A 24,029-nucleotide genomic window follows, 5' to 3' on the forward strand; every position below is an offset into this window, starting at 1 on the left:
ATCTCGGATTTGTGAATCAAGAAATACCACGACACGTTCAGTACATACACTGATTCTAAACCTCTTTTAATTTTGATTGAGGCAGAAGATCTTCATCATATTGTAGTCTCATTAACTTAATTATATTAAAGCCTTCATCAAACCGTGGGCCAAAGCGGGCGGGCCCCGAGTCAGTTCATGGCTGTAATGCTCGCTCTTTCCACATTTGCTTCGTTTTCGGCTACAACGGTCCGCTGCCTGAGTCCGAACCAAGTAGGTAGCTATCATTTGTGCATTGCCGATGTTCAGTGATTTCAGATTATGGGCAAGGCCTGATGGCAAAGGATGCCAGATCACGTCCTTGTAGCGGTTGTCTATAATCCAGTGATCGATCACACCCATCATTATCGCAGAGCACGTACGACTAGTGGGTTCCCAATACCTGGACACTGCGGATTGACACTTCGGGGCATCTACTATTAGTACACAGACCAAAAACCGATGCAGCCTCATTCATGCTCGCGTTCGCACCCATGTCTGACCCGCCTTCTCAGTGCATGCCACGATAACGAAGAGGGCCGGCCGGTCGCAACCCACCCGCGTATCGGCGTGCGAGCGCGCTCCCCGTGAATGGATTGCGCGGCCGTTTTGCGTCGGTGTAGCGGGCTTTGCCAAGCTGCCGTCCTCGTTCCTAATTTGAATTTGGATTGGGCCAGCAAACGAACGCCGATCAGAACCTCAATGGATTCTCTTTCCTACAAAAGCAGCGCCTCTTGTCACACGAATCTGTTTTAGATCTCATCGCCAGAATTCCTTCTGGTCGAGAAAATTGGTGCAAATCATGACCAGGATGGCAACTCTTCAGTAGGAGCTTCCAATGAGAAGTGATGTATCGAATCGTTCGGCGCGGAGGCTGGAATTCAAACCACATCACGAGTTAGGCAGTTGAACACTTCGGCCTGGTAGCCTGGCAGCCAATGGCATGGTTGACATTTGACAGAATGGTTCGAGGTGGGCGGAGTACATGAGATAGTAGAAGAACAGCGAGTCCGATATCAACAATCTGCTTGGATAAAACCCCCAGGCCAGCACTAGCTTTCATTCAGTGCTTTGTGGACTATGCGGGCCTTGAAGTTTTGGAGCAGCCCAGGCTCTGCAAAATGGGGGATTCCAGATTCCTGGGGTTTCCGACTCATGTTTTCATGCCAGTCCATCCATCGAAGAATACGGATATCTCGGCAACATGGGGAACTAGTTTGAGCCGTCATATCCACGTACAGAGGCCTGACATCACCTTATGCTGGACATTCGCATAGTGAGTGAAGCGGATGACTTCGTTATTGATCGAATCACTCTGAGTGATACACAAGTTCCGTATGCTCGAGGTTCTGGTTGCCATGAGTTCTTCTCTCTCGTCTATCGCAACCGCGCCACCACGGTTGACATCTGACGGGTATTCTGTGTACAATAGTGTCAATTTCATGCCCAGCCGCGACTTACATCACTGATCGGATACATTAAACTTTTAACTACTTATCCAAGTACTTCGACGCACAAAATTCGAGTGGTTGTTATGCTTAACTTCTGAAGTCATCAAGTTCGCTCTTTGTTGGTACCCCTATCACAGGGATATTGGTTGATTGGTTCGAACCGTGGGTTGACGAAGTAGGTCAATTGACTAGATAATCTGCTGCGTAGGTGTAAAAGGGAGGTTCCAACCGTAAGGTAGGTTGGGCAGGCCGCGATAATCGGAAGTAGGGGCCCTAATTGGCCCCTGCGCAGCCTCGCCATACGTCGAGGTCGAATTGGACTTCCAATCCGACACTCTTCAATCTCCGAGCTAGGTAGGTTACGATCTGTGGCCATAGGCAGAAAGCGGGAAGCTCTTCCAATCCGTTTGCCATGAATGCCTCGCTTCCGATCCGCTGCCTTGAGCTCGCGGCCAGATTTCGCGGAACACCTCGTGCAATAGACCTTCCACCAAGCCAGGTACCGTGCCAGCTGTAGCTCTCCAGGTGTTGAACTTGTCCCCAACCAATAGGGCAGACACCTCCGATCTATGATTGAACCTATGGTCGCGTCGAACATTCCAAGGTCGACCAAGGATGCTGCAGAAAGCTCTGACTTCTTGCCCTTTCCCCTGCAGCTGTTCCGCCCACGACCAATCGTCAACCCGCAACTCCAGCTTTTCCAAGTTCTGATGCTGGAAAGTTCCTCCCTCTGTTGAGATGGCGTGGAAGATTGCACAAGCTAGCGTCTCATCCACCGCAACGTTGATGAGTAGGTCCCGGTACTCTTCTCGATAGTTTGGGTTCAATCTGTCCACGGTAGCATCTCCGTTAACTTCCCCAGGCGCCGCAGTCGCTGGTAGAGATAGTGTCCTACGGTTCTGCGGAAACTGCCAGCCTCGTTGCATAGGCATGAGACGTAGAGATAACTTTCGGAGTCGTCGCAATTTACCGAGAGCCACGTAAATAGCCATCTCTTCTTCATCTCCCTTGGAGCGCCGCACCCTTATGGCTAGGTCCTCGATTAAGGGCCAGCGCTGTGCGATGAGAGCAATGACCTGGGCGTTAAATGGGTCTGTAGTATACCGGTTGCTCTGCAAATCCAAAGTTCGCAATGCGAAGCTACAAGACGGGCTCAACAGTTTTCCGAGATGAGAACTATTCCAGCCAATCACCTCCAGCGTCCAGAGCTTCGTGCGTCGATCGATAAACTGCGTGATCAGTCTCTCTCGCTCGTATCCCGGGTCGTCCATCGAAGACAGATTGACGATGTTCAAAACCAGGTTCTTAAGGAATGGAAATGAGTAGGTGTCCAAGAGTTCGAGCCCCTGTGGGCCCAAAGGCTCTGGCAGTCTGAGGATTCGTAGAGCGTCAAAGTCAATGAAGAGACCCCATTTGCGAAGGAGGCTGTAGTCTGACAAATCCGGATCCCATGTTAAGTGGAAAGTTCGCAATGACTTGCGGTGTTGCGGAAAGCATGAATCCAAGCCCTTCGCGCCGCTCCAGGAGATCTCATGTAGCTCATAGGGGGCGTCCTGAGTAGAGTCGTATGCGACGCGCACTTCCTGTAGCCCTGGTGCCGTCCTAGTAAGCATCCGCATCACGGTCGTATTGAGCTGATTCACAGCTGGATAAATATGAAAATGCGAGCAGTCGATGCTGTAAAGGTTCGGAGAATGCACAAGGTCAAGTTCGTATTCGTCAGGACGTGGATCCCGTAGAGAGAGTAGGTTGAAAGTGGGGAGATGAATTCTGCATCTAGGGTGGTATTGTTTCAAGGTGGCGAACAGTGAGGGAGGGAATTGAGTAGGACATGTGAAGAGGATGTCACTCAGATTTGACAGTTCTTTAATGAGCCTGGCAATTGGTGACCAGGCCGAACTACTATCGTAGGTCCACTGGCAGTTGGCATATCCTTCCCAATAGTTACGCGTACCCACTAGGTTGCAGTCGTCCATCTTTCTTGCGTCGTCTTCAGCCACCTCGGCGGCAAACATGCGACCTTGTTTCCACCCGGACTGACGTGAATCGTAACGGTTCTCTGTCAAGTAAGGGCCGTTCGCATAGTCCTTTCCGGGTGTCGGTGGCTCGCCCCAGATGGAGATCTGGCGCACTTGAGACAAGAGATCGTTTTTGCGAAGCATTAGTTCGCAACTCAGGGTATTGAGGTGCAGGCTGTGCCAGGCGCCTGGAGACTCGTCATCGTCAATGATAAAATCGATGTTGCGGACCAAGATGCCTATGGCAGCGTCACGGCATGTCTTGTTGACTGCAGAGAACGAAGCGAGACTTGGAGCGCGATCGTCATAGTATAGAATCTCGCAGATGTTGACTAAGAGCTCTCGCGGTAAGGTATCCAGAGTCCATTTGAGACGAGACATCTTTGCAGATTGAAAAGGCGATAGGCAGACTACTCAAATGACACACGAAACAGATTGCGACGTTATGGACAAGATATCTGCTCTAAAGGGAGGCAAGTTCTGTTTGGTGAAGAAATGCGACATGTACGCTGAATCAGATTAACCTTCTTCCATCATACTTATGAGGGCGGACGGCGCTTGGCCTAACTAGGTTAGCCCCTGCATTCGAGGTTTGACTTTGATCAAGTCACCTACCAAGTACCAACCACCTGGTAGGTCGCCACACCGCCAGAAACCACAACTTGAGTGCAGCAAGCTCATCACTTTACGACTCAAAAGTAGGACAGTCACTCTTCAGAACGAATTGATGACTCGCTGCATTTCTTTCATTGAAGCAAAGGGTATATCTAGGCGTATCCGTAAGAGGCGTCATTCTGGCATGCTATCGAGGCACAATCAACACGCATACGAGGGTCAAAAACAACATCAACACTGAGGGTAGACAACTATCACCAGAGACAAAAGTAAACGAGGTCCATCCAGGATTCGAACCTGGGCCTACGGAAGGTTCTGAGAATCAGAATCCGACGTCCTAACCAACTAGACTAATAGACCGAACGAAGCGAGATTGAAACCCGCTGGTTGTGTGGGCTTCGGGAGCGCTTCCGCAATCCAAGTTTGATGGTGGATAGGCGAATCGGAATTGCAGCTATGGTGGAGACGGGGACAACTGTCAATCCACATGAGATCACTTCAGACAAGCCATGACATAGTCTTTTGGTCCTGTTAAGTCAGTCGAAGCTTTCTATATCAACCAGATCGACTTCAAGCAGGGGGTGACTATGGTGGGTGCGTTCATGATGACAATAAGGGTTTCGGGATTTCGCATGAACCTAGCTACGTTTTCTATGCTAAGGCGCCTTATACACCATCGGAGTTCGCGCTATGCAGGCCAACAGGATCTAAATTATCTCATGACAGAAGCAAACCGATAGGAGCCGGTTGCTGCAGTAAGATACTAGGTCCAGCCACGACCGTATCCAACTCAGGAGCCCCCGGACAATCTGCCAGCACCGCAATAATGATTCCCTTGGTTTCGAATTCGGCTGGAATTGTCACGTTAACGAAATCGCCAGCTGCCCATTCGGATACATCAACCGATACACTGGTGTTCCCTACGCCGTGGAAGAAAACCGCGTAATAGCTCTTTCCATCGACAAATTTGGGCTGATCAGCCGCGTTGGTGAAGTTGAACGAAACTTCGGACCCTGGAGCAATAGACTTCGTCCTAGTCGCGGCCGACATAGCCGGCAGGTGCTGACTCGGGCTGGGATACTCCGGATTTGCTGACGGACAACTTCCCGGCACAATAAAGGCCTTTGTAAGATCGAGAATCTCGTTGGCGTAGGGGAACACGGTATCGCTCGGTCCAGAGAATGGGTTAGCCCCCCAGACATCCAGCAACGACCATGTCTCATGCCTCGACTCTACTGTCGCAATAGCCACCATGGCGCCGCGCGCAGCTTCGCTCTTAGGTTCCTGGACCAGACCAGTCAAGAAGGCCATGCTAGCGACTTCGAGATAGGTTGTCAACGCCAGGAAGCTCGTGGCGTCCACAAATGGGTACTCGTATTTGCATGATCCCGGCTTGACACTAGTGTTGGAGATCTGGTTCTGGAAGATGCGCAGATGTCCAGCCTCATTATTACGGATCTCCGTGATGCGATCATAAGTTGTGTTCGGGAAGCCAGCAGCGACGAAGGAGGAAGTGTTGAAGGCTTCAACGCCTTGTTGGTAGAAGCTGAAGATGGCCCACTCGGCTGCCAAAAGATTTTGCCAGACTTGGTCATCCGGGCCCGGATCTCCCGATGCTGTAGGGAGGGTTGGGGCAGTGATATTCCCGGGGAACGGAGGTGCCTTGCCCTTGTAGTCGCTAAAGAGGGTCGACTGTCCTGGGATGGGGCCATATGTTGGATCAGCGAGTTTCTGAGCTTCGGGATCCGGTGTTGGTGCAGCTATGGCAGACAAAGGTAGCATTGCTAGGCATGAGCCAAGTAGTACTGAGTGGATAGATGTCCGCATGTTGAGTAATCAGAGGTGAGGAAGCGTAGGTAAGAGAGGTGTGGTGAAATAGTTGCTTGTTTACTACTGCAGAAGGTGATACTGTGAGAATGACTACATGATGGTCAATGAAGGTGTGTCGAATTTATATAACTTTCTTATTGAGCTCATGGCTAAATAAGATGTTGTCTTACAAATGGTTTCGGCACTTTCGAGGAAGATCTCTCCTTCAATTCGACGTCAGATTTGATGTCCAAGGTGACAACTTGACTTGCTATTATTAATTCTTAGAGTTGATTGGATCACGATGCAAGAGTCAACGGTCTAGGAGCTGTCAAGACTAGCTGTAAAAGGTTGTATTCTCGAGCTCAAGGCCGGGAAGCTGGATAGCCTCGAGAAATGCTACTATTCGGGAATAGTTTCAGGACACTTTCAGCTTTAGCTGCAAGCCTACAGTGCTAAGCCTTGCCAAGCTAGCGGGACGAACGCTGATCTGCTTTGCCCATCTTGGTCGGGCTCATTCGACTAGGGCTTATCGTCCGGCAAGCCGGCACACATGACGCAGGCAGACGGCGAAGTCGCGGTTCGGCCTCGGCCAAAGTTGCGGCACAGTGTGTCAACAAGGGAGAGGTTAATTGTGACGAACATGGGCGGCAGTGACTTTGGCCACTGCCCATCTACCCCACCATCCAGTCACTGGCGTGGGCGCCCACTGCGTCTAATGCCTTCTCGTGAGCTTCTCGTTCAACACTTACTCGACCTGGTCCTGCAACTCACAAGATATGATGTTGGCGCACCGTTCTGCGGGTTTATCGTCTTGTTTCGCAACGAGGGCCAATCACCTCCATCATGCTTGCAAATCGAGTTCTTGTCGCTGGTTCAGAACAATGGAAGAGAGTCCAAGCTTATGAACACTCAATTTCGCCCACTTCACGGGCAAATATCCCTTGGGGGAAACGAAGTGGATTGAATCACGCAAAAGACCAAAGATCTCCAGTTTTTCTCCAAGAAGACGGAGAGACAAAAACGTTGATTGGCAAGAAACTGAGATGATCCCTGGCTAGATATTACTCCTCACTGTCTTGACCCCATCCAGGCTGTCACCCACTTGCTACCCGGTGGGATACGGGATTCCGCTGGGTGCCTTTGTTAGCTACATACTCCGTACACAGAGTGACAACACCTTTCACAAAAACGAGATAGCCTCGGAGGTAGTGTCGGCTCCCCCACCATCGGATCAGATAAGATGCATCAGATTAGATAAACTGGATCTGATTCGAGGAGGTGCATCATGTACGAAGAGTTTTCAGTCTTGGCATTACGCTCAATTAACCGTAATTAGCTAGGGGCGGGCAGCATGAAATAGCTCGACCTTCCCCCAGTGGACGGTGATGGGCTGTTCCGCGCACCCATCCAATCCACCCCGTCCTCCGGATGCCACACTACGCAGTACATGTAGTCTCGCGGGCCGTCTTGAGTGCTGAAGATTTGCTGAAGAGGGAGGATCTGCGGATCCCCATTGCGACATTCCGTCATGGTGTACTGATGGCCTACCATACTCCGTACAAGCAAGAAAAAAAATAGGTTTACAAGGGTGGTCAGCAATATATACCGGCCGTTCCCAGCCCTCGTGAAAATGGCGCACATCTTCGCGCGAGCGAAAGTCTGAAAAGTCTCGGTGGTTTTGTATTTTTTCTGTTTGGAAAACTACGCTTCGGTGTTCCTTCTCACGATCTAGAGGCTAGTTGAGGCGGCTTCACCCCTCAACCCCCACGCGATCGCAAAGATGGCTCTCCTCAGCTTTGTCACGTCACAGAACTTTGAGAAGCTCAGTGTCCTCCTTCAATGGAAGCTTCTCGTGTTGGCCGCGATCCCCGTTGCCGTGGTATACTACTTCAGACGGACGAAGACCACACCGGGTATCGACATCAAGCAGTACTCTCACTTCCCGCAGCCTGAAGAGGCCGACCCAGTGAGGGGTCATTGGCCGTGGATTGAGAAGTCCGCCGGTCTGGGTGATCCTAGAAGGGCTTTTGGTACGTTTCAATCTCGGAAATCAGTAACGGGGAGGTCCTGGCGGCGTTGCAATTGCATCACGTTGCGGCTTTTCGGGAAACGAGACACAAATCGTACGGCGTGCTAATGCTTTGCGACTATGTAGATGAGATTCTCTACGAACAGGCCGAGAAGCTTGGATTCCCTCCCGTTTTGCTGGTGGACTGGCGACCGATCGAAAAGTTCCTTATTCTTTTCATCCTCGACAACGAGGTTGCCGAACAGGTCACCAAGCCCTCGAAGCAGTACAGTACTAGCGTGCCGAAGCACCCCGCCATCCAACATCTGGCCCCTCTGGTCGGCGCACGATCTCTCGTAACGACGGATGTAAGTCCATCGCATGGTGCTGCTGTAGTTAGGTAGGATCGTGAGACTGACAAGACGCTTGCACTTTAGGGTGAGGAATGGAAGGGACTGCGAAAGAGAATTCTTCCCGGCTTTGCCCCATCGCATCTTCTCGGTCTAGTGAAGGTCATCTTGGATAAGTCGGAGACCTTTATCGAGCTTATGGAGCAGAAGGCTGCTACTGGCGAAGAGTTTACTATCGACGAGTACACCACAAACCTGGCCTTCGATGTTATCGGTGAGTTTGAAAAGACACCTACGGAATTTGGAGTGTACTCATTGTTAATGCCAGGCATTGTCACTTTTGATATGGATCTGAACGCTCAAATCGAGGGCAAGCAAAGCGAGGTGTTACTTACATATCGCGCCCTATCGCAAGCCTTCAACAAGCGTATCCCCGGCAAGAACTGGATGCGCGAATACTTCACCGAGAACGAACGCACCATCAGACGTCTGGACAAGAAGCTCGACGGCATCCTCAAGGAAGAGATCAAGAAGCAGCACAAGGAGCTCCTGGCCGGTGCCGACACCACATCCCGCAGTGTCGCCACCCTCAGTTTACAAGGCATTGACGTTCTGACCCCCGAGATCCTCCAACAGACCAGTGATACTCTCCGCGGTTTCCTCTTTGCCGGCCACGACACGACGAGTATTCTCCTGCAATGGTGCTTCTACGAGCTTCACAGACGGCCTCAATCTGCCAAGGATCTGAAGGATGAGCTCGACGAGGTCTTTGGCCCGGATCAGAGCCCCAAGTCTGTCATTGAGCAACTCAAGGGCCCCGAAGCTGGAAAGCTTCTGGCCCGCCTGCCTTGTAAGTTCAAGATCTCTCCACATCATCTCTACCCTCGGAACAGCTAGCTCACGGCCGCGCAGACACCGACGCAGTCATCAAGGAAGCCCTGCGCCTGCACCCTCCCGGAACAACAGCCCGCGTCGCGCCCCAAGGATCCGGAACGACCCTGACCCTCCCCGACGGACAAAAGCTGGTCGTCGACGACCTCTGCGTGACCCCCAGAGCCTACATCATCCAACGCCACCCCAAGATCTTTCGCGAGACCAAGGACGACTTCATGCCCGAGCGCTGGCTCGGCGAGGAGGGCGCCAAGATCCCGGACAGCTGCTTCAGACCCTACGAGAGAGGACCTCGTCGGTGCACCGGATCCGAGCTCGCCAACTTGGAAGTGCGCATCATTCTGGCCTGCATCGCGAGATACTTCGAGTTTGTCAAGGTCGGGCAGGGCGAGCTGGACCTGGATGAGAAGGGACAGCCTCAGCTTGACGAGAAGGGTTTCTACAAGACGAAGTCTGTCATGTTCTCTGTGAGTAGAACCCCACTGCCCTTGCCATGAGACGAGCTACTTGTACTGACATCCCCCCTCTATAGACTCACTTGGTTACCGCTAAGCCTGTCGATGGCATGAAGGTGAAGGTCCAGATCAAGGGACAGCAAGCGTAATCTCTCTCACATGATACCACCATTGAACCAAAACGCAGGTCCGGGATACGACGACTCGACGGTCTGACGCGTTTGTCTAGAGACGGCTGGTGGGGGGTTATCTGGGGCCGTCGTGCCCCATTTCAAACCCCATCTACCTTGTATCATAGAGAATGCTTGACCCTGACGACGATATGTTGGATGCGATGAATGTATATAGACGTTAAGGTAGTGTGTTTATGACGCTTCTGGAAGAATGCTTGACTGGAACGTTACCGTGTAGCATAACATTGTCATGATCCGCGGCTCATTCGACTGTCGTCAAAGGAAACATATTCACTAAACAGACTCTCTGGGCCAACCTTCTCCGGGCGAACCCGTCATGGGTCCGGCACTTGGATTCACAGCCTGTTTCTCACGCCCACCACGTCCATTATTACAGAGGGGTTGGAGGGGTAGAGGGGCATTCTGCATGGGTCGTCCGTTGTCGGCGAGCTAAAGCGGACTAATGCAAGTAGATGGGGTCTGCAACGTTCCCATGTCTGGTCACTGCTTTTATGGAAAGTTATGCAGGCCCGCTCGCTTGTGATAGCGAGCGACGTCGATAGCTTCCACAGGCTAATTCACATAGTGCTTGCAATTTGCTAGCTGGGGCTCTCCATCATGCATTCATCGTATGAGCTTCGGGCTCGCCTACGTGAACGGAATGAGAAGTAAGACGACATCATCCCTCATAATTGATTTCAATCGTGTTCGCAGAGTTGGCATGTCACTTTGCAATAACAGCTGAAGAAGACAGTGAATGGGTGTGTTGTACCTTCAATTGCTAACCTCTGAGGATGGTATGTGTATTCTGGCTTTCCACGAAGGTTAAGCAGAGGCTTTACGACTCTACTCTCCATGTCGGCAATCTTGAAAAGTTGCCCGCGACTCCATATTATCTCTGATGATTCCTCACATCTTCCTCCAAACCGGCCACTTCCAACGGGTATCAACCATATCCAACAATCTCTGCAACTCTAGTACTCAGAACCCAAGGCTCAAAGCCTTTAGTCCATAGTCTCAATTGCCAAACCCAACGCTGTCATAGTATGGTCGCCAAAGGCATCATCCATAGGAACGCATTTGCAGACGCCGTTGCCCCAGTTGAAGATGGAAACGCCCTCCTCGTACGGCGGCAGCGGCTCGTCGGACTTGGCTGGACGGTCGTCCTTGTTCCCAAAGATGGCGCCGATGGAAACGCAGCGACAGAGCCTGTTTCTCCAGGGGAACACGCCAGGAGTCTTGTATTTGGTGTCTCTGGGTGAAATCTGGGTGGGCTGGGTTTCAGGGTCGACATCGTAGTCGCTGGTGGCGCCGTTGCCGCTGGGGTCCGACTTGGCGGCTTCTTCCTCCTCGCGTAAGGTCTCCATGTCTTCCGGGGAGGATGTTGTAAATGACTTGGGTGCCTCTATTTCGACTGGTATTCTCAGCTCTTTTGAGAAGTCATATGCTTCGGAATCAGTGGCTGGCGAGGAACATGAAGTAGAGGCGGTGGCGGTAGGTGAGGTGGATAACATGGTAGGTGTTGCCACAACGTCAACAGCGTCATTGGCACTATCACCACTACTCGTAGTCCGCTTGACGATGATAACATTCGTCTTGGGAAGCTTCTTAATTGTGACTGAATCTGAGCCGGCAGTGGCGAGCAGACGCTTGAGGTCATCCAGGTCGTTGTGGAAGAACATAACATCGCCGAGTTCTACCTGCTTGGTGTTGGTGGTGGTGATGCGGCCGTCTGCGTGCTCTTCAGCCTTCTCCACCTTATCGAAGAGGTTGTTAAGGAGCATTCCGGCAGGAAGGAGGTCCTTGAGCTGCATTGTAGCGGTGGTGGTTGCTTGTCTTGATAAGTGGTGATTTCTTGGGTTGTTGACTTCGAAGGCCTTGAGAAGTAGGGTGTGAATGGAAGACTGGGTAGTATGATGTATGAACTACGAGTATGATGATTAGTGCGAGGCCTTGGAGGGATGAAGACTGGCATCGGAGAAGAAGAGGAGTCTTGTACACTCCATGAACTGGACGTAGCCCGTACAGGTTCTTTCCGGAGATACAGTTCCATGGCTTTTGAAAAGCTAAAGAATCGCAGTGCTGAGGATTCCACGATGCTGGAGAACCCGGTCATCCAAGGTTGAGCAAGTTTCTAAGCCTCGAAAGTTGCGGACCACAGACGGGAGAGGGCGCAATGGCTCTCAGGCACGAAGCCATGATGATCGTATATAGGTAGACTTCAGGGTTCGGTCCTTGCTATCCAGAACCCTTAGGGATATTTCGAGAAAGCCACGTTATGCCCAAATGATTCATAGTTCCATTGATTTCACTACCAAAACAGTTCTATTATATCATAGTAGTGGCAATGGCAAGACTTCATCACGGGTTTCCCGTATCATGGTTGCCAGTCTAGGCGTCTAAGGAAAATGGCTGTGGTATACCCGAGGAAACGTGCGAGCCACAAACTTAGTTACTTAACTCTGAGGAAGGGAGCCAGGTTCATCAGATCTACATCTTCCCTGATCTCCAAAGACACTAAGCCTCCAGATGATCAACTAATACCCAAACCCCTCAAGACATCTAACAAGCTCCCTCTCTGCAACCGCCCTCATCCCCTCAATCTCCTCCCTCGTCTTCCGCCTCAACATGACAGGATGCTCCAAAGCAAAAGGACACGCCAGCGCCTCCAGCCTCCTCAACCCATCCAGCGCAGCCATGCCCCTAATCTCACTAGGCCGCACCGCACCTCTCTCCCTCAACGCATCATCCCACGCTCGAGCCGTCGTGAGCTGTCCCAACGCTTCTTGCGGTAGACTCCCCCTGATCCCGTCAAAGTCGCCCGTCAACATCGCTTTACCGAGCAGACCCCCGCTGAGATCCGGATCCCGCCCCGTGCCGCCGCCCGTGTTGCCGCCGACGTCGCCTAGCGACGTGAAGAATTCGTGACAGGGGTGGGAGACGAAGGCGAAGTCGAAGTCGAGGATGGAGGTGAGTTTCTTGGTGGTCGTATTGTAGAGGGTATTGTTCGTAGCTGGTAGAGGAATGTCAGTAAGCTGGATCGGCTTGACGACGAGACCAGACTTGACCGGGGCAGTAAATAACTTACTAAGATCCCCGTGAATGAGAGCCAACCTCCCAACATCAACCCCAGACCCATCAAGATAGCTCTCCAGCCCAGACTCCAAGAACCGATCAACACGCTCCCTCACACCGTTCGGCCTCCACCCTTCCAGTGCCGGACTCGCATCCGCATCCTCCAGCCGAATTGCCAACCTCGCCTTCCAGAAATCGCTATATCGCTCCCAAGGTCCGCCTTTAACCGTCGTCATCGCACCACCCACGATTCTTCCCGCTTCGTCAATCGACAGCCCCCCGTGGGACTTCACACTCTTCGGCAAGGAAACCCTCTGGATCCCCGTAACCAAATCCGCAATCTGGCCCAGCACATCGCCCTTCTCTCCGTCGTTCATGTCGCGGAAGACGGTATCGAGAGGCGCGCCCCTCTTGAACTCCATCAGACTCCACCCGTAACTGCTGCTGCCACCGTCGCCCGGCACCCCCGCCTCCGTCCCCGTGATCTCGGAAGGACGATAGGGTCTCCAATCATACAACGCCGGCACGAGCCCCGCAATCTCAGGCTTATACGACCCCAAACCCTCTCGCGCGAGGTGAACCGCCGCGACCTCGTTCTCAACGCGGTTGTCTTGGACTACGCCTTCTGCTTTCGGGTTCGCGATGCGCATCACCACAGTAGAAGTGCCTTGCCCAGGGGGAGGCTGGGTGTACGGGCGGCGGCGTTCATGAGGGATGGAGGATGGTGTGAGGGGCGCGGAGAGAGTGATTTTGTAGATGTAGTTGTTGTAGGCGAAGGGTGCTGTTTCATCGTAGTCTATGGGGGTGATGTCGACGGGCTTGAGGGGGTGTTAGATAGAGGTGGGTGATGTAAGGTAGGAGGGAGGGGGGTTTCTTACTTCGAGGCCGTAGCTGTGGATGACGCTCTTGACGAGGTTTAGGCGTTCTTCGTATCGCTCGTGGTTCATGATGTATGGTGAGCGAGATGAGTTCGAGTTGCGGGATAGAGTGAATGCTTTGGAGTAAGGTGATGGTTCGGCCGGTGTTGATACCTTTCGACTAAGGCAACACGAGAATCTCATGGCTTCTTTAAGTATATCCCCAAGTGAGACGACCCCATCCAATCCTCGTTACACCCTTGCCCAAACAAGAACAGTTGACTCATAAATCTCAGAGAGGAAGGAGTTTAATGCTTATTTCTCATCAACTCTCGTCTTTCTTGTTTGTCTTGTCTTTCTGTTGCAAGGGTCAAGGAACAGCAGGAAGCGAAACGATAAAGCAAACGCAAGTCATCATCGAAGCTTTCCACACATGGATGAACTTAGGGCCTTGCCGCTGAGATGATGCTGAGCTAGACAAATCGGATCAAGTCCGAGACCACTAGACATGTTTACTCCATCGGCCGCTGATCTTAGTTCAGACCATGACATGCAGCCGTAGACTTGCCATGATCCCTGCTAGACCTTTGCTGCCTGGAGGTCATGTCTTGAAACGTTGCAAAGCACGCGTTTCTGCCTAAGCTGTGCCATAAAGATGCATGAGATAGCGTTTGAAGTCGTTGAACCCAGGGACAAACTCGGGAGACATTACGAAGTTTGCGCCGAACGTAAGCTCTCGGCGGTGAGAGGAGGGTGATGGAGAGGCCGTGGTGGGTATGCCCCGCTAATAGATCGGCTCGAATGGGGACTCGCCGGCCCGACCTTGGACGCAGAAGGTCCGGGGGCCATCCTTGCCGCAAGCTGCCGCGCGAAAACTCAGGGCCTGTTGACTGCAGCCTGTATGAGTCAACGCAGCCCTTGCCCGTTTAATAATCATTGGTTTCGTGGTGTAGTTGGTTATCACGTCAGTCTAACACACTGAAGGTCTCCGGTTCAAGTCCGGGCGAAATCAAACTTTTGCCTTCCGGAAGGCTGTCTTGCTTTTTCCGACCGTGGGGTGAACTTTCGCTATCCACGTTGTTCTTGTCATGTAGTATGGTGGCGTCCTAATATCCATCGTCTCGCTGTACACAAGTTTCAATAACTTTAATGCCTACTAGCTTGTCTCTATTTTTTCTGGTCATAATTGGATAACCTCCACCTCAGCTATCAATTACGCCCACGATCCGCCCAACGACGCGATCCCACTCCTCATCCCAGCGTAAGCTTCCCTCCTTGATGGCTCCCGCCTTCAAGGTCTTCAGCTCGTCCTTGCCGCTCTCACTTAGAAGCCTGATTAGAACGTCGGCCAGCTCAGTAGCCGTCTCAAATCCGCACCCATTCTCACCCTCCTTGATCAGCTCGCCGAAGCTCTCATATGCCGAGTAGGCAGCCACAGGTAGCCCCGAACCAAACATGTCAACCACCTTCATAGGTAAGTCAACACCAGAGCTGGATTTGTGGAGGCAGACACCGAGGTCGGCGCATGAGAGCAGCGTGGCGTACTCGCGGGTTGATAGCCACGCAGTCAAGATGGTGATGCCGGGGAGCTTACCCTCCAGGCGGAGGTTCTTGATCTTCTCCTCGTACTCGGCCTTCTGAGGGCCCTTGCCGGTGATGATGGCCAGTATCGGAGGTCGGCCAACGCCGGTCTCTGTGACGGCCTCTTCGGGGTGCGCGTAGGCCACCAAGGCGTCCAGCAGCAGGCCGAAATCCTCGTCGGGAGTCCATGATGTGCTACTGACAATGAGACGAGTGGTCCCGGCGATGATACTGTCGGCAACGTCCTTGGTCTCCTTAAGATGCGAGAGAAAGTCTTGCCGGGCTTTGGTCGATGCGATGGGCTGGAACACTTCCGCTGGCCGATCGTGCAGGGTGAAGATGGGCTTCTTGTTGCTATACGGCTTCTCCTTGAGCTGCCGTGCCATGGCGTCGGTGACGGTGAGGTTGGCGGTGGGGACTACCCTTCCAAAGTACATCTCATACTTCTTGTAGAGCCATACCAGAGGGTTCTTCTGGCTGCGGCCGGTGGCCATGATGGACCAGCCATAGTTGTGCCAGTCAATTAGCAGGTGGCTTCCTCTCAGGAGGGACACGAGCAAAGCCAGATGCAGCGTCGGGATAGAAGGAGGGTTCTGCAAAAAGTTAGACTGTGGATTCCACAAAGTAACGGCTCACTTGCCTGAATGACAATCCATCGAGCTGGGGGTGCAGTATATGCCAAAACGTAGAAGATGGAATAGGCTTGCCAGACAACTTTGGCCGGCTTATTGATGAGAAATGGCAGGGTGTTCCATTTGAAGACGGTAGGAAGAGGTGGCAATGGGTACAAAGCCACTCTTTCATTGCCAACGAGATCCGGATGGCGGGCAGTCTCCTTGTAACCAACGAGATCAACTCTACCGCCGTGCTTCATGATACTCATGGCATGGTACTGCATGCGAGGGCTCCGGCCTATATCGCCGAGGACCAGGATCTGGATGTGGTCATCCTTGGGGTTCTCAGCCGCATGGTAGCGAGTGGGCAGCAGCTTTGTGAGAAAGTTGATGCCGAGAGCAGCGACAAGAGTGGTGCAGATGCCAGCGATGACGGATAACACGAGAGGTATCAACGACATGTTGGCGATGTGCGACAGCTCGGCACCAATGTGGCAGGGTATTGACGGCGTAGGCCAAAGTGAATCTTTGTGTCTCCGTTGCCGTGAGTGGTTGAGGTGAGAAATGCGGTGGAGTTTGGAGATGGATCGTCAAGGCCTCAGATGTGGTGGTATCGGTCATGCAAAGTGTCCCGTCCTGTCATCTGAAGTTGCAATCAACAGCCTTAGCGCGTGCGCGCATGGAGGGGTCCGAGTTGAAGGCTGAGCGGTGGGGAGAGTATTCGTGAGTTTCGCTGAGTATCCTTGAAGAGGGAGGGGAGGAGACACGAAGTTGAAGTGGTTTTGGTAGGTAGCAAAAAAGGCCAAATTGCCCAGACTTGCGTGACCTGACGATGGCCTCGTGGGGAACAAATTGGAATCGCGAGCGGCCTACGAAGCTTCTTTACTGGGCTAGACTCGCACACCTTCCAAGACTTTGTCCTTGTTGGCGCCTTCCAACTTGGGCAGGCCTTTTGGGATGTTGCAACGGTGGCGCCAATGAGGGGCCGATATGGGCGCCATGATTTGATAAGCACGATAACCGCGATAACACGATGTCACGTGAGAAACACGCTGAATACCTAAGGTACCTCAGTCAAGGTACCTAGGTACGTATCCTTCTGTTCTAGTCTCCTCGATAACCTCACAACTGGATCATCAGAAAATAAGGTGATGAGGTGCGGCAGATGGTAGCTTCATCACTCTGCAGATCCCTTGCGTGGGCCTGGATCACGATTCACCAATTGTCTAAATTAGAAATCTCCGAACGAGACTTTTCGTCACCCAATTAATGGAAAACCAGCTGCTGCACATGCAAAACCGACACAGACCAACTCAGCCTCAGCACAACAAGAGAGAAGAAAAGACCATTCATGCCTGTCGACTGTCTTGCCTGTGTGCCTGTCACCCGGCGACATCTGAACTCCTCTCACAGGCATTGGCTTGGCCCAGAAAACATGTCGCAACGGGGCTGGCCGCGGATAGCATTAGCAAGTGTTAGCCATCACACCGCCTTACCCGCGACCGTCCCATCAGAGATTATCCGCCCAGACATGCCAGGCAAGCCAGGATCGAGGGTATTGCATTGTCTTGCTCTTTGCTGATCCGTATCCATACTCTATCCCCTGAACAGCTTTATGCAGCTGCCCAGTGCCCCTCCTGATGGACAATTGGATGGCATCTTTGATGTGTCACCCAGCGAATCACAGACACGACCGCCCTCCTCGACCTGCACCTTACGTACCCGGCGCCCGGCCTCTCCCCACACGGAGAAATCTGCGGGGGTTGACGGCTGGATTCCCCTTTAGGTTCAGGTCCCAGAAGTCCACGGGTGCGAGAGATTCATCTGAAAGATTGAAAGGAGGCAGCACCCGACATGCCATGCGTCCCGATGGTTCAGCCCAAAAAAACAACAACAACAATAACGCTGCTCCATCCTCCATCATCCATGCTGGCATCTGCGAGCCCATCCCGCCTCTTTGACGACCTGCCGTACCGATACCGATACCTTGCAAGTGGAGGCTTAGGTTGATTGCCTCTGGAAGGTAGCATCGAGGACACTCTTATTGTTCCTCTTCTTCTTCCTCCCCTCTGCATTCAATTCCTTTGCTCCCCTCCCCGCTCCTCCTTTCAGCCACACTTGGTCCTCTTTCATCTTATTAGATCTCCAAGTCTCAGCATTCGACAGCACAAGCGAACCAATCCATTCGTATCTGTCTAGGTACCTACTCTCGCCGCTTCCAGCATTGTCTGTGCGAGGCGCCGGCACGTCCGTCGACGATCAAATCTCCCGTCCCCTCCCAGCGCTCAGCGTTGAACTGCGGCGCGCAACGTCATTGACGGGGCGACTCCATTCCGGCCTTTTTAGCCTGTGCAGGTCCCCTGAACCACCACGCACCGCCATCAACTGCCAGCTCCAGGTCTTCTCAAGGTACACTGGCCCGAACACACACACGACTCTTGCTCCATCATCTTCCAGCTCCACGGTTCTGGACGTCCCACGACACCTCAATTGCGACGCTTTTCAATATATCGTACCCGTTGTCGACCTGTCTTCGACGTACCCCAGAAAAAATTAGCGGATGCGGATAACGTCCGGCTCATGACTCAGGTTAGCACAAGATAGGGGCATCTTCGAATAGATCCCGACGCAACGGGCCCTTGGTGGAGAGGCGAACGAAAACGACCCAACGAAAATACGACAGAGGGGACACTACACAGGCCCTTTTCCTCGCCCATCCCCGCCGATACCGACACCGACAACGATCCCAGTCCCGGGTCCCAGACCGACCGACGACCGACCTCGACAACGCGCGCCGCGGTCAACATGGCCTCGTCCTACGCCTTGCCATCCTCCGCTCTACCGCACGCTCACCATCACCACATGCACTCCCACTCCCACTCGCCGCCGTCCCTTCACGCACTGAAGTCGACAATGTCAACCGGCGGGCTGCACTCCCACAGCCAGAGCCAAGACTCGACCGGCAGCAGCCACGCACATAACCACGATCATTCACACGGTCACAATGGCCACGCCCACGGCGGCCACTCACATCACCGGGCGAACTCGAGCCAGTCGTCCATTCCTCGAGAAAGAGCGGCGCCTCGCTCTCTCGCTTCAATGGACGGCTGGAAGACGGACATCACACCGAGCGGTCGTCAGTTGTTGACGCCTACAAATGGGTCCTTTTCGGAAACGTTCCAGCCTCTTGACGGCGCAATGACGATAGACGAGCATTCTCACGATCATCACGATCACGATCATTCACACTCGCACGACCACACTCATGGCGATTGCCATGGCCACGACCATCACGGCCATTCACACGCCCACAGCCACAGCCACAGCCACTCCCACTCTCACGACCATGCGAAGCCGTCTCTGTTTACGAGGGTTCTCCTGAAATATACGCCGGCGGTTCCGGTCCTCCACACCATTCTCGTGGAGAAGGACTCGAGAAGAATCTTTTACTTCATGACGTGAGTCGGACTACGAAACACTCCACCTTGAATATCACTGACATTCTGGTTTTCGCAGTCTCAACTTTGGCTTCATGGCCGTACAAGCGTTTTACGGCTACGTCACCGATTCGCTCGGTCTCCTCAGCGACACGATCCACATGTTTTTTGACTGCTTTGCCCTCTTTGTTGGTCTTTGCGCCGCAGTTACTAGCAAATGGCCTCAGAGCCAGCGATTTCCATTTGGGCTTGGAAAGATCGAGACGCTGAGTGGTTTCGCCAATGGCATCTTGCTGATGTAGGTTTCCCAGGCTGCAGCACGAGTCACAACGCTGACAAATGATAGGCTTCTTAGCGTTGAGATTATCGTGGAGGCGTTTGAGCGAATTTGGGAAGGTCAAGAACTTCACCGATTGCGGGAGCTTCTCATTGTTAGCTTCCTCGGCGGTGTCATCAACCTGCTGGGCCTTTGGGGCTTTGGACACCATCACCACGGCCACGACCATGGCCACGGCCACTCGCACTCACACGACGACCACGACCACGGGCATGATCATTCGCACGGAAAGAAGCATAGCCACGGGCACTCGCATCATAACGACAACATGGAGGGTATTTTTCTGCATGTTCTGGCCGATACGATGGGAAGCGCCTCCGTAGTGCTGTCGACAATCTTGACGTACTACACGGGCTGGACATTTTGGGACCCCTTGGCCTCTTGCGCCATTGCGATCCTGATTTTCCTCGCGGCGATTCCGCTCATCAAGTCGTCCGCGCGCAACCTACTTCTCAATATCCCCGACGACATTGAGTACAACCTGCGTAATACGCTCGCGGGGATTTTGCAGCAAAAGGGTGTCGTCAACTACTCGGTGCCCAAGTTCTGGATGGACCACCGGAGCAGCGAGGACTCAGGGGACAAGCTGCAGGGCATCGTGCACGTCGTGGCGGGGAGAGGTGCGAGCCTAGACGAAGTACGGGATCGCGTGCGGGAATACCTCTTGAAGAACTCAATGGACATTGTAGTCCAGGTCGAAAGAGAAGGCGACGGCAGCTGCTGGTGCGGCGTTGGAAGGTCGACGGGATTGGCCACAACACCCCTCAAGAGGGCATTTTAGAGAAGCGGACAATCGACCCCCATTGACGACGATTTTGAGATATTGGCAATCCCGGACGAACGAACGAAGCGGGAGTGAGAGTAGAGTGTCTGGTCTATTTTTCTTGTGTTTCTTCTTCATTGACTAGACAGCGGGACAGAAAGCGAAGACGAACCGCATAGAGGCTTGGTGCTAGAGAGACCCCCGATCTTGGAGACGGGGGTTTTACGCGGTCGGGCTCTTTCTTCTTCTTCCTTCTAGGAGTCACGGGACGTTTATACATCAGGCAAGTCGCATCACGGAAGGCAATGCGGAACGGCCATTCAAGGAAACATTTTTTGTATGAGTAGAAGAAGCAAGTGCATACACATGGTTTTGCGCGAGGGGTGGCGATGGAGAACATGGAGAGCCAAGAAAACTTGATACCCTTGAGGCTAAAGTTATTGCGCACCTATCTTACTTGATGAAATCTGTGAATGCTCCGCCGACCCGAGGTGGCCTGTAAGAACTATGCTATACGAGCGTGTGACGTCTCGCAATGAGGGCAGTTCTCCGTCCGCCCGCGTGGGGGTTGAGCTGCCACTTGGTGTGTGAGGTACATTGGCACGCGGGGTTTAACCATTGCATGGCCACAATGGCTGACGTTACGGCGGAAGAGAGTTATGTTTGTAGCCTGCAGGACCTGGCATTCGAGGTTCGAGGCAGAACTTTGAGAAATTGGATACTTCAGCAGCGAGCCGAGACGCCTTTGTCGAGGGGCTGTTGTTGGTGGCTGTTTACTCGCCGGTTGACGTCGACTTTGTTTACTTGGACGAGACGAGATTAGGAAGTCAGGCGAGGGGTTTTGTGCGACTCTGTAACTCGTCTCGGGAATGTGGTCTCACATCAAGGTTCTTATAAGGCGGGTGTATTTCAGGGAGAGGGAGATGGGTGTTTTATGCATGCTGACCGATGATGGCATTGGGACATTGGGAAATCACATGAAAGTAACACCAACTGTGTGTGTGTGTGTGTGTGTGTGTGTGTGTTTATGGGAATTGACTTTCATCCCATTCTTCCTTCAGACCGTATACACGATTACTAGCCAACGGGTATACATTATAGTTTGCATCACATAAGCATCTCAAAAGCATCAATTTAGAGGCCACCTATGATTATTCGTCATCGCCATCTTTCTGCATGCGCGCCTGTCTAATTATGTACCTTTGGTAGGTATTGCTCTGCAGGATGAAGAAGTAGCAAAATACAGAGCACCCCGCTAAAGCAAGGCCCCGATCTAGGCCCAGGTCCTCCCCCCATTTCCCCTCCTTTTCCCTCTCAAGTTTCCTCCTTTGCCCCAGAAAGCCCGCCCGGACCGGAGCAGCCCTTGGTAAGGTATGGAGTAAGTACCTGAAAGTAGCGGGATGGGCAGCTCATGTGGTGGGAAAAGTTGGGGGGGGGGGGGGGGAAGGAGCCCTGGCACCACAATGAGCCGAACGACCGAGGCACCCGACCATTACACCGCACTACAGTACCTATCTATGTACACCGCACCGCTATGCCGCCAGCGCCAAGTGCCACCTCAAGAGTTGGAGGTTGCTGCAGTTTCATCCCGCGCCGCTGGGATGAGCTCTCGAGTCAATTGCCCGTAGGAACGTGAAGAAAAGACGATGGTCTGTCCTCTTTTTGGATGCACCGGCCACTTGTCACGTCCCTCTTTCCTTGACGTTTTCCTCATTGAACCTGTAAGCAAGTCATCACCAAACAAAAATCATCACAAGCCAATTCAAGGAAAGAATCTGGGGAATTTCCTACTTCGAGTGGATAAGGTACCTCCTCCGTAAGGTACACAAAATTCCCCATACTCCGGCTACAAGTGGAGACTCCCAAACCCCCCAATTGGAGTGTTGCCGAGGCTCAAACGACTGACGTACCGCAACCGCAGCGAGCTACCTCAAGGTACCAGGTCTCCCGCCATTGAAGTGGTCTCTCACTCCCTCTCTCCGATCCGACCGCGCACCGCCCTCTCCAACGGACGACCGAATCCAAAACTGCAACTCCAACTACTAGTTCCCGAACGCACGAATAGTTGCAAAAAAAAAGAACAAGCAGCCCAGAAACTGCACCAGGAACGGACCGCACGGTGGTAAAGGCACCCATTGGATCGCATCACAGCTTCGCGCCTAGGGCAAGCTACCGGACACCAGCAACAAAGCCAGAGAAGACGGGAATCCCAGAGCACGTGAAAGCTCCCCCTTCCTCTCCCCAAACACTCTTCTCACCCACGACAACCATCTCACGACAACCTCCTTCTCGCCATCCACGCAAACCTTCCCTCCAATCCTCCTAATCAACTCAGGGTCCCCTCCCCCCCCTTCCACCCTCCCTCAAAATGGCACCCTCCCCGACAGAAGCAACAAAATCCCTAAACCAAACCCTCCAAACCTCCCTCCCTCCCCCCGTCGCCGACGCCATCCCCCGCCTCCCCGAATCCAAAGACGAGCTCAAAGCCGACACGAAAGCGGCGGCCTCGGGCCTCGCAACCCAACTCCGCTCCCTCGCGGCAGGCGGCTTCGGCGGCGTCTGCGCCGTCGTCGTAGGCCACCCCTTTGACCTCGTCAAGGTCCGCCTCCAGACCGCCGACAAGGGCGTCTACTCCTCCGCCGTCGACGTCGTCCGCAAGAGCGTCGCGCGCGACGGCTTGCGGAGGGGTCTGTACGCCGGCGTGAGCGCGCCGCTCGTGGGCGTCACGCCAATGTGTATGTCCCTCCCCTCTCCTCTCTTCATGCCTCTCGGCTAACAAACCCACCCACCCCCGACAGTCGCCGTCTCCTTCTGGGCCTACGACCTAGGCAAGACCCTCGTCCGCACGACCTCCTCCGCCCCCGACGCCCCCCTCACCATAGCCCAGGTCTCCGCCGCAGGCTTCTTCTCCGCCATCCCCATGACCGCCATCACCGCCCCCTTCGAGCGCGTAAAAGTCATCCTCCAGGTCCAGTCCCAGCGCCTGAAGCCGGGCGAGTCCCCCAAATACAAAGGCGGCACCGACGTCGTCCGCCAGCTCTACGCCGAGGGCGGGGTGCGCTCCGTCTTCCGCGGCTCCGTCGCCACGCTCGCGCGCGACGGCCCCGGCAGCGCGGCCTACTTCGCCGCCTACGAGTACATCAAGCGACGGCTTACCCCCAAGGACCCCGTCACGGGCAAGCCCTCGGGCGAGCTGAGTTTGCTCGCCGTCACGGCCGCCGGCGCCGCGGCGGGCGTGGCGATGTGGATCCCCGTGTTCCCCGTCGACACGGTCAAGTCTCGCCTGCAGACGGCCGAGGGGAACGTCACGCTCGGCGGCGTGGTGCGCGAGGTGTACGGACGGGGCGGCGTGAAGGCCTTCTTCCCTGGTTTCGGACCCGCGCTGGCGAGGGCCGTGCCCGCGAACGCGGCCACGTTCCTTGGTGTCGAGTTGGCGCACCAGGCTATGAACAAGGCTTTCAACTGAGAGGGCGAAAGGAGGTGTATGAAGGGGGATAAGATGGTGTGGTTTGGGTTCGTGAGAAATTGAGCAGGACAAAGATGAAAAGGGGGCTTTGGTGGTGGAATACGAAGA

The 24,029-nt window shown here is 53.5% G+C and overlaps 8 protein-coding genes across 8 annotated transcripts; 3 read left to right on the forward strand and 5 right to left on the reverse strand.

Annotated features, from left to right (window-relative positions):
• Window positions 1-1,828: 1,828 nt before the first annotated feature.
• Window positions 1,829-3,868, reverse strand: CCOS01_04946 (uncharacterized protein; the record flags this gene model as incomplete). The annotated part of the gene is made up of 1 exon (XM_060453127.1): window positions 1,829-3,868. One exon carries the CDS (start codon window positions 3,866-3,868, stop codon window positions 1,829-1,831), a length of 2,040 nt encoding a protein of 679 aa, XP_060317085.1.
• A 951-nt stretch (window positions 3,869-4,819) lies between these two features.
• On the reverse strand, window positions 4,820-5,884 carry CCOS01_04947 (uncharacterized protein; the record flags this gene model as incomplete). Its single annotated transcript, XM_060453128.1, has 1 exon — window positions 4,820-5,884. One exon carries the CDS (start codon window positions 5,882-5,884, stop codon window positions 4,820-4,822), a length of 1,065 nt encoding a protein of 354 aa, XP_060317086.1.
• Window positions 5,885-7,694: 1,810 nt separating this feature from the next.
• On the forward strand, window positions 7,695-9,767 carry CCOS01_04948 (cytochrome P450 52A11; the record flags this gene model as incomplete). The annotated part of the gene is made up of 6 exons (XM_060453129.1): window positions 7,695-7,944; window positions 8,070-8,290; window positions 8,360-8,546; window positions 8,601-9,122; window positions 9,185-9,630; window positions 9,696-9,767. 6 exons carry the CDS (start codon window positions 7,695-7,697, stop codon window positions 9,765-9,767), a joined length of 1,698 nt encoding a protein of 565 aa, XP_060317087.1.
• Window positions 9,768-10,795: 1,028 nt separating this feature from the next.
• CCOS01_04949 (uncharacterized protein) lies at window positions 10,796-11,605 on the reverse strand (the record flags this gene model as incomplete). Its single annotated transcript, XM_060453130.1, has 1 exon — window positions 10,796-11,605. One exon carries the CDS (start codon window positions 11,603-11,605, stop codon window positions 10,796-10,798), a length of 810 nt encoding a protein of 269 aa, XP_060317088.1.
• Window positions 11,606-12,328: 723 nt separating this feature from the next.
• On the reverse strand, window positions 12,329-13,813 carry CCOS01_04950 (phosphotransferase enzyme family protein; the record flags this gene model as incomplete). The annotated part of the gene is made up of 3 exons (XM_060453131.1): window positions 12,329-12,804; window positions 12,880-13,684; window positions 13,745-13,813. The coding sequence occupies 3 exons, from the start codon at window positions 13,811-13,813 to the stop codon at window positions 12,329-12,331; spliced, it is 1,350 nt and encodes a 449-aa protein (XP_060317089.1).
• A 1,112-nt stretch (window positions 13,814-14,925) lies between these two features.
• CCOS01_04951 (glycosyl transferase group 1) lies at window positions 14,926-16,379 on the reverse strand (the record flags this gene model as incomplete). The annotated part of the gene is made up of 2 exons (XM_060453132.1): window positions 14,926-15,897; window positions 15,954-16,379. The coding sequence occupies 2 exons, from the start codon at window positions 16,377-16,379 to the stop codon at window positions 14,926-14,928; spliced, it is 1,398 nt and encodes a 465-aa protein (XP_060317090.1).
• Window positions 16,380-18,522: 2,143 nt separating this feature from the next.
• Window positions 18,523-20,473, forward strand: CCOS01_04952 (cation efflux family protein; the record flags this gene model as incomplete). Its single annotated transcript, XM_060453133.1, has 3 exons — window positions 18,523-19,376; window positions 19,435-19,653; window positions 19,702-20,473. Coding segments are annotated over 3 exons (1,845 nt in total), but the record flags the coding sequence as incomplete, so codon positions are not given.
• A 2,350-nt stretch (window positions 20,474-22,823) lies between these two features.
• CCOS01_04953 (uncharacterized protein) lies at window positions 22,824-23,921 on the forward strand (the record flags this gene model as incomplete). Its single annotated transcript, XM_060453134.1, has 2 exons — window positions 22,824-23,190; window positions 23,254-23,921. The coding sequence occupies 2 exons, from the start codon at window positions 22,824-22,826 to the stop codon at window positions 23,919-23,921; spliced, it is 1,035 nt and encodes a 344-aa protein (XP_060317092.1).
• Window positions 23,922-24,029: the final 108 nt, after the last annotated feature.

This window comes from Colletotrichum costaricense (genome assembly GCF_030867565.1).
Source record: "Colletotrichum costaricense strain IMI 309622 chromosome Unknown Scaffold_4.1, whole genome shotgun sequence".
NCBI lineage: Eukaryota > Fungi > Ascomycota > Sordariomycetes > Glomerellales > Glomerellaceae > Colletotrichum > Colletotrichum costaricense.